This window comes from Tachypleus tridentatus, chromosome 7 (genome assembly GCF_004210375.1).
Source record: "Tachypleus tridentatus isolate NWPU-2018 chromosome 7, ASM421037v1, whole genome shotgun sequence".
Lineage (NCBI taxonomy): Eukaryota > Metazoa > Arthropoda > Merostomata > Xiphosura > Limulidae > Tachypleus > Tachypleus tridentatus.
Window position 1 is genome coordinate 126,452,695 of NC_134831.1, and position 16,557 is coordinate 126,469,251.

Below are 16,557 nucleotides of genomic sequence, written 5' to 3' on the forward strand. Positions count from 1 at the left end.
TATTTGGATTTTCCTTTTGTGTGTATTATTAAATAAATAAAAATTAATATTGTTTCTGTAGTCTTGTTCTTTTTATGTGTTTTTAACATAGCATGCTTTGTCTTCTTCCACATTTAAATACCATTAACTCTCTCCCCAGACATCCTTTACTGCACATGATACAAAGTTTTAGTGTTTTACATTCAGAATATTATTAAAGTACTTTCTGTTTATGTTATACCAATTAGTGTCCTATTAGCTAATAATATATATTTCAGTAGTATACTCCTTGACGTGGATTTCTGTATTTGGTGAGGGACCTCTTAGAGAAGGTTCTGTGATTTTAGTTTACATCTTCTGGGATCTGATGCATTATTTATTAAATAAAAACTATTTAGTGCATTACTACCATTAGTATCAAAAAATAGGCTTAAGTTTCACCAACAATTGACAGCCAGAAAAAGAAATTTGGGTAAGTACTGTATTTCTTGGTTTTTATGTTTATTTTTTATTTATTATTATAAGAGTAACTAAAATGTAAAAAAATATATGTTTATGTTAGTTAAGGTCAGATTAATGGAAATAAATGAAAATATAATAAAATTGTTTCAAGAGACACTCACTGAACAGCTTGTAGTTGGTCTTGGGTAATGTAATTTGATAATATAACATGAGATGTACATCTGTAAAGACTTCCAACTTAAAATGATGTAAATGGTAGTTAGACAGTTTAAAGGGCAATAAAACAGTAAAAGTTATTTATAAATAGATGTGTACTGTTATAAACTTAAAGCTATTTAGTATAAACAAATGTAGTTTCAAATTACAGTTTAAAGTCATTCTAGAAAGAAAAAAAGGGTAACTAGAGGTTGGTTAAAATGACAAATTTCAGTTTGAAATAGGGTAGGGAAAATAACAGATAAAATATAAAGTTTTACTAAAATCTGTTCAGGAGGTTTGAGGGGTTACACGAAGGAAATTTGAGATTTTTGAGATGTAGAAAAGTTTTTTCAATCTTAACATGAAAATTACTTTGCACATGGACTGTTGAAAATATATTCATGGACATATTCTTAAGTTAGGGTATTAAAAATACTTTACACTAAAAATGTGATATTTTTTTGTATGTGAAAGACATGATATTAATTCAAAGACTGCCAAATTTTCTGAAGATACACACATTTCTAGCTTTCAATATACTAGAAGTATTAATTCTATAAAATCTTTAAAATGAGTACAAAGAGGTTACGTGGTCAATCAAATTGACCAAGCCCATGTTGAGAGAGTTAAAAAAGTATAGATATTTAGTCCAAATAACTTGTGTGCACACATTGCTTATAATGACGATAATTGTTTGTTTTTAAAATTGTATTTTTTCAATTTTGTAAAAAATATTCTGTTAAAAGTTCTATGTTATGTAAGTCTTTATAACTTTATATTGAGTTAAAATGCTCTCTTATGGTTTATTTTCAGGTGCTGCGACCAGAGCTGCTAACAGCAGATGATGCGTTTCCTCCTGTACAACAGAAAACCTCTCCACATAATATGTTGGTTGGTATTTAAAATTAGTTCTCAAACAAAATATTATGAAAGCAAACTTTGACAGGGCTATTTAGATGTGGTATTATGTCACAGTTCTGCTGAGGATATTAATGACAGTTAAAAAAAACAGGTCAACATGATACTTGTGGTGAAACTTGAACATCTGTTTTTTTTTGTGTTCTTTTTCAATAAATGTAGATTTTCCTAGTGACTATCAATTTGTTATGGTCGGCAAAAAAGTAATGAAAATGTAAAAAATTAATCAATCATGAGAAAGGTTTCTATTATTAAAGTTCTAGAATCTTTAAATTTTTAATATTAAGCATAAATATTTGTTATTGGTAGTATTTGTTAATAACTTTTGTTATATACATTAGGACAAAGAGATCAGAGCAATTTTCCTTCGGATGTTTGCACAGCTCTTGCAAGGCTATCGTTCTTGTCTCACAATAACAAGGATCCACCCAAAGCCAATCATTACATTTCACAAGGTGGGAAAACATTAAGAAAGTGTAAAAAATGACTTTTTCTTTCAAAAGTATTCATTTCTGAGTGAATATGTTATATTATTAACATTGTAAATGTGTATTAGTCATTTTTCTGTCATTTGATCTTGAGTTATGTTAGTTACCTGGTTAGTTTTTTTTTCTTCCGTGAGCCAGTTGTGATATGAAGTTGGTGGTTCTGTATTTTAATTTGCTTTTAAACTTTGTAGGCAGCTTTTCTGGGACAGAGAAATTTTCTGGATAATGACTTTGTGACAAAAGTTTTGGATTGCATGTTTTTCAACACCTTTGTATCTGAACGAGGCCCTCCATATCGTGTCTGTGATATTTTTGATGAGGTGAGTTGACTTTTGGCTTATAACATTTCATGTTCTTCTAAGTATTCCAGGATATATATTATATTTAAATTTCTACTAGAATATGGAGTTACTTGAATTAGCTGGATTAATGAATATGATCTACTATTACGAATGCATAGAAATCACCAAATGTGTTTAATTTGACTTAAACTGTACTACTAGCTAAATTTAGGAATGTGTCTATAGATATATTCATAAATAGGAGTCACTAGAATGTATTAATAAGTTCTCTAAACTGACTAATAGAATGAAGCCCACTGAGCTGTTGAAGTATAAGACATGTTGAATGATTGATATGTTTCAATGTTTAAATAATTTTCTTGTGTGTAGAGTTAGTCACATTGAATGAATAAAAACGAAAGACTTAACATATTATATTGGGTAGTATTAATTTATTTTAAGCATAAGTCATTGAATGTAAGAATAGGTGGGAAGAGATGCTATGTGATATTTTAAAATATTTTTCATTGTAAATGTAAATAAAGTTATAATTTTCCAGTCATACACTACAAAGTAAACTCATTTTATATTTTTAAAACTAAGCCTCTAGTTATATAGCAGGAGATGGGTAAGATAGATTTAAAAGCATTTTTCCATAGTAGTGAGTGTTATCACATTAAAACTGTTTTAGAGTTTGATAATTTTAATAAACATTTATTTTCTCTGAAGCTATATGCAGGTATGCAGGATCTGATAAAGTCAGAAACCAAGGATTCAGGCTTAGTGATAAAACATATCCAGGATATTGCTCAACAACTCCTACAAAATGTAAATTGTGGCATGTATTTTGTCATCTTCGTTTTTGTACTGATATGATGTATTAGATTTTATTTAAAGATATATTTCTTTTAAATTTAAATACTTGTATATTGTTTTTTTGTTTTCTTACTTGTTTAGTTATTTACTGTATGTATCTTTTCATGTATTGTTTCAACAAACATGAGAAGGTTGTACTTATAACCAAGTCGTAAATACTGTGAGGTTCCAATAGTAATATTTGTTGTTTGCCTATTATTGGCTGGTAATTTTTGTTTCACTCTGTACTTACATTTTTAAAGTAACACCAACTACTCGTAAGAAAGCTAACATCAAGGGGTAATAATAACATCATTTACATTAGAATTACGATTTTTAAAATTACTGTTAGTGTTTAATAATACTAAAGAAAACAGACAGTTAGTGAAACTGGTTGACACCATTGTTATGTAATAAAACCAAAACAGAAGAACAATAAATGTGAACTTTTTATTATGATAGTTAGACATTCCCAGAACTTGTAACTCAGTCATTACATAGATATTGTTATAAAAGGAAACACTGTATAGTATAGTAAAGTTCTAATGATCTATTGAGGGAGTTATTTAAAATACCATTTTGATGAACAATTACATAAGCAGTGCTGCCACCTGCCTGAAAAGATTGAGGAAAGCTGTGACTTCTTTTTGTGTATTTCTGTTTTTAAATGAAAGTACTGAGTGTCTGATTAAAGAACTAAACAAAAGTATATGTTTTATGAAGTTGCTTATTACTGGTATTAAAATAACTTTTATATCATAGTTTGTACCTTGGAAATTAACAAATATTTTTAATGCTCTTTACTCAAAGTCATAAAATAAAATAAACCTTCTTTTTGAATTTTATCTAAATTATTTGAAAAGATGAAAGAAAGGCGTGATAATAAAAATGTTGGATGTGTGTGATGAGTGATACACAGCCTAAAGGCCTAATTATGTAACAGTTGTGAAAATTGTAAACGAATGTTAACATTTTCTTGGTTGTAGGTTGTGACATTACATGGTGTTTGTTTGTTTGTGATTTTTATACCTAAATGCAGGGTGATTTTTGGTTTTATAGTATTTTAAAGAAACTAAGTATAAACTGACTGACCAAAGGATCACAGACTTACCACAAATAGTTAACACATTGTCAGTTTCCTGATAACCAGACATGGCCATTTTGAACTCTCAACCTTCTCGGGTTAACTTATTGGAGTTTAAAGAAATTCTATTCATAAGTATGTCAGCAATGTAGTTCAGAACTAGAAATTTAAAACAGTATTAAAAGTGAAGCATTGTCCCTTGTATTTTTGTAGTACTTTGTAGTTTCAGCTGCTTTGTAGTTCATATACTATGAATGTTTATTTCACTGGAGTATCATATTATATATACTCATTAATTTCACACACAAGTTCTTATTACTAATAATTTTTTTCTAACCATTTTGTATGAGGATTAATACACACACACATGCACACAGTATGCCTTACTATTCAAAATAAAGTTGTTTTTTTCAAATTTAAATAAGCTTATTTCTTTTGTCTTACAGGAAAATCCTAATCCTCAGCCATACGTACAGAAAATCCCCAAACCAACAGAGGGTGCTTTCCGGCGGATCCATCAGCCAGCCTTTCCTTTGTTGGATCAGAAATTAGTGGAGGACATCATGCAAGATGGTCTTTCAAAGCATAATCTAAGAGCGAAGTAGATCTCTAATTTAGAAATACGTTTAATGTAATAAATTTGAGACAGATGTTTTTTTCAGCACACATTGGATGTGATGGATTATCTACATTAATTGCACAATAAATGAAATGAATGTAGGAGAAAAAACATTCTTAAACAAACTTATGTGAAACTGAGTGTTGACATGTTTGTAGGACAAGTTTTGTAGGCAGCATTCAATTCATAAGGTGGAAATCAAAGTTTGATTATAAACAAAAGCACCAAAGAAACAGTACTAAATACAGTTGATTATATTTAATATAAGACGTTGTTATTAAGCCGGAGGTAGTTTTTGACACCTAGTCCTTACTAAGCCCATTAGGGTTTTTTCAAGAAGTGTGTATAACAATATTGCAACCATACTATTGTCTAACTTGGAAAAGGCATTCACACCACAACAACTGTTGTCGTATCAAATAGCTTATATAATGCGTTTCTGGTTGGCATTCTTTGTATTGAGTAAAACATTTCATTCACAGTGGATATGGTTGACATATTGTGGTTGAAATATCACTTGCTTTCTTCTTGATAAACTGTGAGGGTGTAAATAAAACAGCAATGTTTAAAAATGTAATAATTGTAAATACGTTTAATCAAATATTTTATAATCAAGAATTCCATCATAATGATATGTACAAGTTACATACAATAAACAGATGATATGTACAAGTTACATACAATAAACAGATATATGTACAAGTTACATACAATAAACAGATGATATGTATAAGTTTAATACAATAAACAGATATGTACAAGTTACATACAATAAACATGTGCACAAACAATATTTTTCATGCAAATTGGAAGCAAATTAAGTATTGTTAAAAAAAATATAAGTTTAGAAGAAAAACTACTGAAGTATACTGTATAAGCTCATATTAAATCTACTTTAAAATATACATTATTAAGTAACTTTCTTCTGTTTTAATGTGCTTAGATTCCAAATTCCCTTCCCTTCCAGTCACACTGAACATGCTTGTCCTTTAAGCTGCAGGGACGTTATAAAGTGACGGTCAATCCCACTATTCGTTGGTAAAAGAGAAGCCCAAGAGTTGGTGGTGGGTGATGACTAGCTGCCTTTCCTCAGGTCTTACACTGCTAAATTAGGGATGGTTAGTGCAGATAGCCCTTGTGTAGCTTTGCACGAATTTCAAAACAAACAAACCCTTCCAGTTTGCATGAAACAGTTCTGTCTGAAAACATATTTCTGTATCATCATTAATCTGTTTACTTTTACACATCACTGATGATAGGAATTGAAGATGTTGAAACATTTGATTAAACAATTCTTATAGTATTGTGGACCCAAAATACTTCAAAGAAAAAAATGCAGAATATTAAGTTAAAAGTTTTAGAAAACACTAACTTTATTTTTGGAGAGATACAGTCATTTACTGATATATTTGATGGTACAAATGCAAAACTAAAAGCAACTGAATCTTATAAACCATGTTTTAAGAGAAAATTTACGTATAATTTGCAGAGAGTGAAATCACAAGATAAGGAAACACTCAGTGTTCTGTTAGATGTTTTTTTTGTGTCAGTTTTAAGTTTTGGATTGAAATCATATCAAGGAAAAATGTACTTTTGATGGATTGTTATGAAGAATCTTCATTTACTTTTGTTACTTATAATTTTTTTTTCTTAATCAAAGGCTACAAGCAATCCGACCTCAACAACCAAGGATAGTACCAATGGGCATTTCAATCTCCTCCCTTCAAGAAGGAAAACCTGTTATAACAAATAGTGCACGACGCTTGGAAGTTTTGAGAAACTGTGTTAACTGTATTTTTGAAAACAAGATTTCAGATGCTAGAAAGGTATGTTTGGGTGCCTTATAACAATGAGTATTGTTGAGACATGTTCCATTTTCCTGGAATATGTCTATTCCAAAAATTAATTATTGAAAATGAAAACCTTAACTTCTGTAATTGTCTATTGTAAAAGTTTGCCACAGTAAAGTAAAATATTAATGTTTATAACTAATTATGTCTTTTTTTGGCATTAAAAAGACTAATGTTTTTTTAATAACAACAAAGATACATGCCATTATATTTTGAAACATTGCACTCTGGGAAATTCATATATATATATATTTACTTAAATGCAATGCCAACTGTATATGTTTGAAAGTTTGACACAGCATGTGGATAAAAGTATACCTTGCTGGTGATCCACCTGGTCCAGTATGTTTGTTTGTACAAATAAAGAAAATTATCTTCCACATTTAGTTTTGAATTTGTTGGTAACTCTTTGTCACTTAAATTTAATTAAAATAAATGGAGTTCTTAATTATAATAAACGACTTTACTGTGTTTTCTTTTTTCATATATCACGTCAAATAATTTTGTTATAACTGATGTAATTAATAATTATGTTTGTATTTTTTTTGACAACCTTTTGTATTTTTCAGACATTCCCTGCTGTTTTAAGAGCTCTTAAAAACAAAACTGCTCGTTTAGCTTTGACTCAGGAGCTAGCACAGCATGTAACTGGGAACAAGGCCATGCTAGAACATCAACAGTTTGACCTAGTTGTACGTCTTATGAATTGTGCTTTGCAGGTAAATGTTCCTTATTCATTGTTGTTATTTAAAGCAAATTTATTTTTAATTCTAAATATAATAATTGGTTATTTTTCTCAAACTGAATGTTCGTTTGGTGTATTCAGAAAAAGTTGTTGTAAAGTTATATTTTTGGTGCCACTTTTGTCAACAAATAAGGCATATAATTTTTTATCACAAAACAATCAGGTGAGGAAAACTTGTGTGAAAGTTAAGATGTAAGATTACTGAATAAATGTTTCTGAGAAGCTCAAATCCATTTCACTTACAAGTGTTTCCTCTTCTTAAAACTACGTTGACTATCATACTGTGTTAATTAGTATTGTAAGTCATACTGCTCACATAAATAACTCAGAACTTCTTAAAAATAAATTTTATTTAAATCTCTAGCTGAAGGAATAAATTATCTTCTTGATTTCTACACTTATTACATAATCCTGCAGAAAGTGAAATAAACAGTTTAAATAAGGCATAATATATATGTTATCTGAATAAGCTTCTAGATTACATGTGTCAACACTTTAAAGAATACGTGATAAGAATTACCTACATGAGGGTACATTCAGATGAGCTAGTTAGAACATATTCTTGGTATTTCTTCAAGATTACACCTGCTGTTGCCACATCTGTTCAGGTTGATACATTAAGCTTCAGTGTTATATGTAATGTTATAAACTTACTTTGTCTGGACTGTAAGTTCTTCAGTAATACTGTATTTCTTCAATAGGATGATTCCAGTATGGATGAACATGGGGTTGCAGCATCAATTCTTCCACTTTCCATGGCATTTTGTAGGGTATGTTCAGTGCTTCATCTTTAGGTTTTGTTAATCCTATCAATATGGGCTAGGTAGAATTTACCTAACTAGTAACAACTAAAGTATCCACAAGTGTAATTACACTGTGATTTTTGATAAGGTAAATGTGTATTTACAAAATTTTCCAAATTGTTATTAAGCATTACAAAACATTTGTATGAAATACATCAGATGTTTTTAAATACTAGGTTTAAGAATTTTAATATAATGTTTTTATCATGCCTTTCTTTTCAAATGTTGACTATAAAACATGCAAAGTAATTTTTATTTTAAGATTTAATTTTGTGCATCAAAATGTTTTCAAATTTCTCTTGCAAAATCTTTATATCTTTAGATCTTCAGATGATTATTAAATGTTTTTTTTTTTTAGAAAATAACTTTGTATTTTATCTATTATTTTCATTACTGTATGGGCTGAGTCGATTTCACTGACCGCTTAATGACTATACAAAATTAAGAAATAAGTATAAATTATGCTTTTTATTCAAGAACAACTACAAGCTATAACACAAACACATTATACATTTATTTATATAAAATACAGTCACATTTCAGTTATGATACATATGTGTATATCCATTATTTTTCTTATAACATGAAAAAGTAAATGAAGTATTAATAAGAATTATCTCTTCAAGTTACGAATTTTACACTAATTTGCTGCTTGTCATAGGTTACTAAGCATTATCAAATTTTGCACGTGGATGATGTCAAATGAAATAATTGTTTTTAGGTTTTATCCATACATTTTAAAATAGCTAAAAATCATAAATTAATATATTAATATCATAGAATTTCACTATAATTTATCAAGCTCAGTAACTAAGCTGTATAAGATTTTACCTTACAATTTTGATTTGAGTATGAAAAGAAAGAATTTGCTGTCTAAGTACTTCAAGTTGACTGAGAAAGCCACTAGGGGAACATTCTGAGCATATGATTGGTTATTCACACACACATTATAGACAAAAGTAAGTGTTTCAGAAAATGGAAAAAATGGGCAGGTCCACTGTGTTTTCTTCAGAAAATGTAGTGATATTTTTGCAAACGGAAAAGATAGAAGGTTCTTATTTTAGTTTCTGGCTTGTCAGTATTGGTAATGTGAATCCTTAATTGATAAGAAACTACAGACTCTGTATTTTGATATCACAAACATCTAATTTGAACCAATGTTGTATTCAGCATACCAAGTGGCACATAAAAATTAATGTTTAGGATTTCTTTTTTTATATATATACCTTTAAATTAACAAATTAACTATTAGATAATACTAAAATTAGAATTATTCTCTACAGTTTAATACCAAACTTATTAATGTACATTTATAAAATAGCAGTTTAATAAAGTTTTGAATTTGAGTCAACAAATGTGATGATGTTGCCTTTGACCTGTGACCCATGTTGGTAGGGTTAGAGGAAGTGTTTGTGGTTTTGAACACTGAAGCAGGAGAAGAATGAAAGTCTGTTTTCAGTGGAAGAGTGAAGTCGTGTATTATATTAATTTCATATATCTTGGCTTTAAGATGTTGGCCTCATGGTTAAGGCACTCAGCTTGCAATCTGTGAGTTGCAATCCATGTTACTCCAAACATGCTTGTGCTTTTAGCCATCGTAGAAACATGTGACACTTTGACATAGTTAATATATATTTGATATTTAGAAAATTTAATATTAAATAAGATTTTTGTTGTCACCAGTTGTATAAAATGTTTAATTTTTTTATCATTTTAGTCATGTTAATTTTTATGAATTTAAAAATCTTTTGTGTAGAAATTGTGCACTGGTGTAATTCAGTTTGCATACACATGCATTCAAGAACATCCAGTTTGGATCAACCAACAGTTCTGGGAGGCAGCCTTTTATCAAGATGTTCAGCGAGATATTAAGGCTTTGTATCTTCCACAGAAGAATAATTCTCACTCTGATAAAGAGCTGCAACTTTCTCCCATTAGTCCTCATGATGTAAGTTTCATTTGTGTTTTCATTAATGTTTGGAACTACATTTTGAATTGATTGCACAATCTATTTTTTTGATGCACTTAATTCTAATGTTTTCATGAAACCTGGCATGGTCAGGTGGTTAAGGCATTCGACTTGTAATCCAAGGGTTGCAGGTTTGAATCCAGTCACACCAAACATGCTCACCCTTTCAGCTGTGGGGGCACTATAACGTTATAGTCAATCGAATATTTGTTGACAAAAGAGTAACCCAAGAGTTGGTGGTGGGTGGTGATGACTAGCTGCCTTCCCTCCAGTCTCACTGTACTAAATTAGAGACATCTAGTGCAAATAGCCCTCATGTAGCTTTGTGCAAAATGCACAAGTCAAACAAATATTATTTTTGTGAAGTTTCTATCAAAACCAAAAGGAGGGACCTATAAGAACTATCCTTTGTCAGATGTTTAATATTCACATTTCACCTTTGGATTAAAGTTTTTTTCACATCTTTACCACTTTAAATAAGTACATAATTTTTGTTGTCACTTGATTTTTGGAACTATTACTGAAGTGAAATGATTTAAATTCTTTATTAAAAAAAAACCTTCAAAATTTAGCAAAAAATTTAAAACATTATTAAAAGGGAATTAAAATGACTGTCAAAATACATTTTCATTCACCAAACAAAGAAATAGCCTTGTGGTTAGGATGCCCGACTCCCACTCCACAAGTTGCAGGTTCAAATCCATTTCCACCACACAGGCTCACTCTTTCAGCTGTGTAGATGTCATAATGTGATAGTCAATCCCACTATTAGTGGCGATGGCTAGCTGCCTTTCTTCTAGTCTTTTTCCGCTAGTGCAAATAGTTTTGGTATAACTTTGCCTGAATTTAAAGTAAAACAAAATAACCCAAAAAGGGAGCATTTAATTGAACAAATGGTCCGCTTAGGAATGATTTTGTGAGTGAATGAAAGAATAGTTGTAACATATTTTATCTTTAGTAAAACTATGCAACAAAATTTTTACTTTTTCTTGTTCCTGGGCAGAAAGTGTTATTTCCCAATTGCTTATGCCTAAAGTAAATGGAAAAGACATATTTTTGTCTTCAAATTTTACTTTTGTGACCTGGGAGCGTGTAACGAAAACATAATGGGCGACTATATTTGGGGGCTGATGCATTAAAGTGATTTACATTACAGTCCCAAATCTCGAAAACCTACTCACTTGTAAACATTTTTGTATAACTTTAGTGTAAATACATGTAAATCTTGATTCATATATTGTTTTATTCAGACCTTTTGTAAATGAAAATACACAAATTTGCCTGTTTTTATATAGAAATTAAGGTTAATTTCTAAATTTCATTATCCAGATCACAAAAGCAAAGTTTGAAGTGAATAATAGCCATTTTCTGTACTTTTACAGCATAAGCAATTAAGAAATAACACACACTATTCAGGAACAAAATTTGTGTTACATAGAGTTATTATTATTAAAATCGATATGAAGGGTGAAAGGATATACTAGAAACAGAAATAAATTGCTGCTGGAGTTTGAAATAACTTGAGTTTAAAACTAAACCTTTGAGTAAAAACCCTTCTTGACTCTTGAGTCTCAGTGTACTAAAAAGAAGAAAAGTATTTTCAAGGTCTCTCCTTAATTAACTTAAAAAAGTGAGTAATTAAGCTAATGACTAGAAGAAAGTAAAATGAGAATTTCTTTGTTTGTGAGACACGTTATTCACCTCAGATTTGCAAACAACTCCTCAGAATGTATATAAGTGAAAACTAGTATTGATATAAATGCTAGACTTTTGAAATTGGCTCTCAGTAGTGTAAAGTTTAGATTCTACAAATATTTGTTGTAACTTAGAATGTACTAAATGATAAATATTTGCTTATTAGAAGTTTCTTTAATGATGCATTTTTAATGTTTTAAAGTATTTCCAAGAGTTGAACTTCAGAAGTAAAATTTAGTGCCTCCTGTCATGATAAATGACATGTGAATGACCGTATGTGATGATACAAATTCACAAGAACTATTTTAGGATCTGTTATTTTTATATTTTATTGAATTTTAGGAAGAGTATGTTTTCAATTTATTATTAAGTTATATGATTTCATAAGATTTTAACCACAAAGAATTGTATTATAAGTGGATATACGTGCAAATATGGCACTAGAAATAACAACCTGTGAGTTTGTAATTTTCATTTTTCATTCATTTTATGACGATGTGTTACCTTAATGTAGAAACTGTCTCAATTGTAGAATAAAGATTTAAATTCCATATGGAATCGGGACATAGGACGATCTGTTTATGACATAACCAGCAGGAAATCTACTACTTTTCGACCTCCAGAACCTAGTGCTTTGGAAATAGCTGCAGAACAGGTTTGTGAATATTAAAACAAGAAGTAGACTGGTATGAAAATTAAAAATTTATTTTTAGCATTAATTATTAACAATAATAGTTGACATGTGCTAACATTTTTTTTTTCTTGGTTTTTCCAACTGTTTTGTTGTACATTTATAAGCTAGAATTTGTTGCTTCTAATATTGATGTGTTATCTAGAAGGTTTACAGATCAATCTTATATCCAGCTGACTTTAATCAGCATATTTTTTTGTTTCTGTTAACTTAGGTTTTTGTTTTGTAGGAACATGTTTGTTAGATGTTTTGTGCCATAATTAGTTGAATCTTCTGGAATGACCTTTCAGTGGAATTTATGTTTAAAGCTGGTCTGTTTGCTAAATGTTTGAAATCTGCAGGATACAACAACATATACAAATATTCAGTGTTGGAAATCTCAAAGCTCCTTACTTTCTGGGAGATGTTTATTTGTACCAAACAACATTTAAGTATTTACAAACTTCCTGTAAGTTTCTAAAACTTTTTCCAAATGAATGTGTTTGTTTAGGATTAAACTTCTGTCTAATACTGATTGCTAACTTTGTATTCTATGCACAGTTTAGTTGTTACTGGACACCATAATCAGTTCAGAAAATGGAGCTGGGATTTAAGAATTGTAATCAAACTATTCTAGTTTTTTTGCAACACCCTTACTAGTTCATATTATTGTATCTTGTTTTTCTTGTATTCAAATATAGTTTTTCTTTTGCCATGGATAAATACCATTCTTAAGTTCTAAAATGTTCTGGTCAAAACAAATCAATCAAATTTTAAAAACTTCTGACAGTAAACGATTATGTTAGTACTAACATATTTATTGCATATTTATATTGATTTGAGCTTTAACCTCTTTATACAATATAACACAGACAGAAAAGTGTATCTTGGATGTGTGTACTTTCTGTTTTCTGCTTTTTCTGTATAAGCTAAACAAAGTTTTAATAGTAGCATTCATTTTGATAAAGATACGACTTTGGCCAAACTTACAAAAGAGCAACAACAGGAGGTGGTATCAAATGAAGAGTCAACAGTGTATAGCCAAGCCATTCACTATGCCAACCGAATGGTGTCTCTACGTGTACCGTTAGACATCAACAAGAATGCCAAGTCTCCAGTAGATATTGAGCCAGAAAGCAATAGTAACAGTAATATAACAAATAGGTATTATTAATATTACTTTAATTTAATGCTGCTTGGATGTAGAATGTATGATTTAATAGATATACTCAGAGTACCAGTACCATTTGATATTATCAGATACCTTTATTAATGAAGCTTAAAACACATAATGCAGAGGTACTGGGAAGTTTATACTTTCATATACAAAGATATTAAATGTGGTACTAATGTTGGTACCAGTTGTACAAAGATATTAAATGTGGTACTGATGTTGGTACCAGTTGTACAAAGATATTAAATGTGGTACTGATGTTGGTACCAGTTGTTTAGCGGAACTTAAAAGATTGTGTCAAACTTGCATAATTCTGTATACTCTAATTGTATAAATAACACCTGATTCTTAATTAGTGAGTATAGACTTACTGAACAGAAAAGGTTAAATGAATTTTTATCTCTTAAATTGATATTTTTGACATTTTAAGACCAGATACTGTATAGTGTAATTCATATTTTTTAATAAAATTCTTTGTATTATGTGTAAAGATATCCTTAAATGACAAGTATTTGTATGATTATTAAATTTAAAATACTTAATGAGTACATTGTTGTTTAATTATTTAGATTATAGTTATAAAAAATATGGATGCAGTTTTAACTTGAAACTGTACCTAAGCTTTGGGGTCACAGTTATCTATAGGGAATTACTTCATTTACATTTCAACTATTTCATTTGTCTTCATTACTTTAGTGAAAGCATGGTTTACCAAGTCGTCTCCCATGCTTAAAAGAATATGAAACCTGTTTGAATAACATTTCTCTATCCTTAACCTGTCATAAAACTGAGCTGATCAGACCAGATGTAGCTTGAAACATAGTTCTTAGTTGTCCAAAATGTGGAATTGGTTGTTCTCAAGTAAATGTCTTGTATTTCAATATTATATCAAGGCCAGGGATTACGAAGTGTTTATTGTGCCAAAGTTTGAATCTGGTGGTTTATGATTTGCATTCTAATGCTGCACTTTAGGGTAATGGATGTGTTATAAGACTGACAGTCAAATCTCACTATTTTATTAGATTAGGGCGAGAGCTGAAGGTAGGTGTTGTTGACTAGCTGTTTTCTCTGTGTGCAAGTTTTGACATTTTTGTTGTTGTGGACAAAACAAAATAAACTGGAGCTGATTATGTACTAGTCCCAGTTCATAATTAGGTATTTTTAAGCATAGAGAGCTCTTGTATAGCCTTTTGCGAATTTCTTGAACAAAGAAATAATCTGCACCATTATAAAATGGAAGAGTCACTGAGTGCTAAAAACTTTAACAGAAGTACTAAATAGTTCCAGATGCATTCACTGTAAAAATATTATACAAATTTATATGTGAAGAATATTCACAAGACACTATTATAAAATTTTCCTTTTGGTTTTTAGTGAAATTGAAAAACTAGATTTTTCTCGATTCAAAATTCTTAAAAAACTGTTTGTCATTTACTTGGTAAGAGCTTTTTGTGAGTAATAAACAATTGTTTTAACTTTGCTTTATACAGTTGTTGTTAGGTTAGTCAACATAATTATGAGTCATACCGAATACTTTTGTCTACTAAGAGTCAAGTTGCCAAGTGCTTCTTTTTTCTGGTCTCTGATATCATAATTTGTATAATTAACTTGTTTCTTTCTTAGTTTACCGGAAAGTGACAGTATGGATGCAGAAAGTGGATTTGAAGAAGATACATCTGAAGTTGGAGCAAATGTTGTTAAGTTTGTTTCACGGTTTGTGGACAAAGTTTGTACAGAAAGTGGTGTTACGGAAGAACACATAAAGTCACTGCATCAAATGATACCAGGTACAGATGTGTTTAACGAATGATACCAGATACAGATGTGTTTAACGAATGATACCAGATACAGATGTGTTTAACAAATGATACCAGGTACAGATGTGTTTAACAGACACAAAACTACTTTCAGTACCAGAAAATATGTTTACTCACCTAATAATAATGCACTTTGACATATTTATCATGTGTCTGAGACAGATATTTTATAAGTAGGTAGCATGAAAATGCATGCCACACTGTTAAACCCTGTTGAAAAACTTTGAAATGACAGTTTGTAAGGAAACTTTCCTAAAGACTTTCTGGCGATATAGAAAGTGTTAAATTGAAGAATCATAAAAGACTATATGCTTTCTATCGTCATGATATTTTAAATCTCTAAGTGTGTTCAGTATATTTAAGTTCACTTGTATTTTTCTTATATAAATTTTGCTTTATATGAAAATGTATTTCTGTTTGGAAAATTTTTTTTAAGTTTGCATACTTTTTTTTATATTTCTTCTTTTATGTTCATTGGCAAGCCAGTGCCATAAACAAATTCAGTTTAGTTTTAGTCATAACTTGGTATCCCTGTGTTTTTGTCATTACTAATTCCATTTAGTTCAGATGTTTTTTCATAGCTACTCTGTGAGGTGGAAAATATTGTTTCTTAAAACCAGAGTTTCTGTTTGAAGTTTCTGTTGCCATTTAGTTTATAAGGTTCCTTTATCTTTTGTGAGGTTCTTGAGCTGAGTTTTGTTGGACATAGTCGTCCACTAGTAAACAAGCATACTGTTTTATGATTAGAAATATAAAATAATTAAAAATATAAACTTTGAGCATTATTAAAATGTGGCTTACCTTTATTGGATTGAATAAGCATGTTTCTGAAACCTTGGTATTTTGATACCAGAACATTACTATAGCCTACATATTTTCAATAATCTATTATTTAGTCTCTAATTATTCTAATGAGTGAAAATCTTTAAAAGCATTTGTATGCTATAAAA

The 16,557-nt window shown here is 29.8% G+C and overlaps 1 protein-coding gene across 1 annotated transcript in view; it reads left to right on the forward strand.

Annotated features, from left to right (window-relative positions):
• LOC143256547 (myotubularin-related protein 13-like) overlaps nt 1-16,557 on the forward strand; it is a 112,446-nt gene that overhangs the window by 44,381 nt on the left and 51,508 nt on the right. The window contains 13 exon segments of the mRNA XM_076513904.1: nt 1,453-1,530; nt 1,899-2,012; nt 2,237-2,365; nt 3,056-3,154; nt 4,712-4,866; nt 6,545-6,710; nt 7,304-7,453; nt 8,181-8,249; nt 10,039-10,230; nt 12,479-12,601; nt 13,585-13,603; nt 13,606-13,780; nt 15,414-15,577. Coding sequence (XP_076370019.1) covers nt 1,453-1,530; nt 1,899-2,012; nt 2,237-2,365; nt 3,056-3,154; nt 4,712-4,866; nt 6,545-6,710; nt 7,304-7,453; nt 8,181-8,249; nt 10,039-10,230; nt 12,479-12,601; nt 13,585-13,603; nt 13,606-13,780; nt 15,414-15,577 — 1,633 coding nt within the window.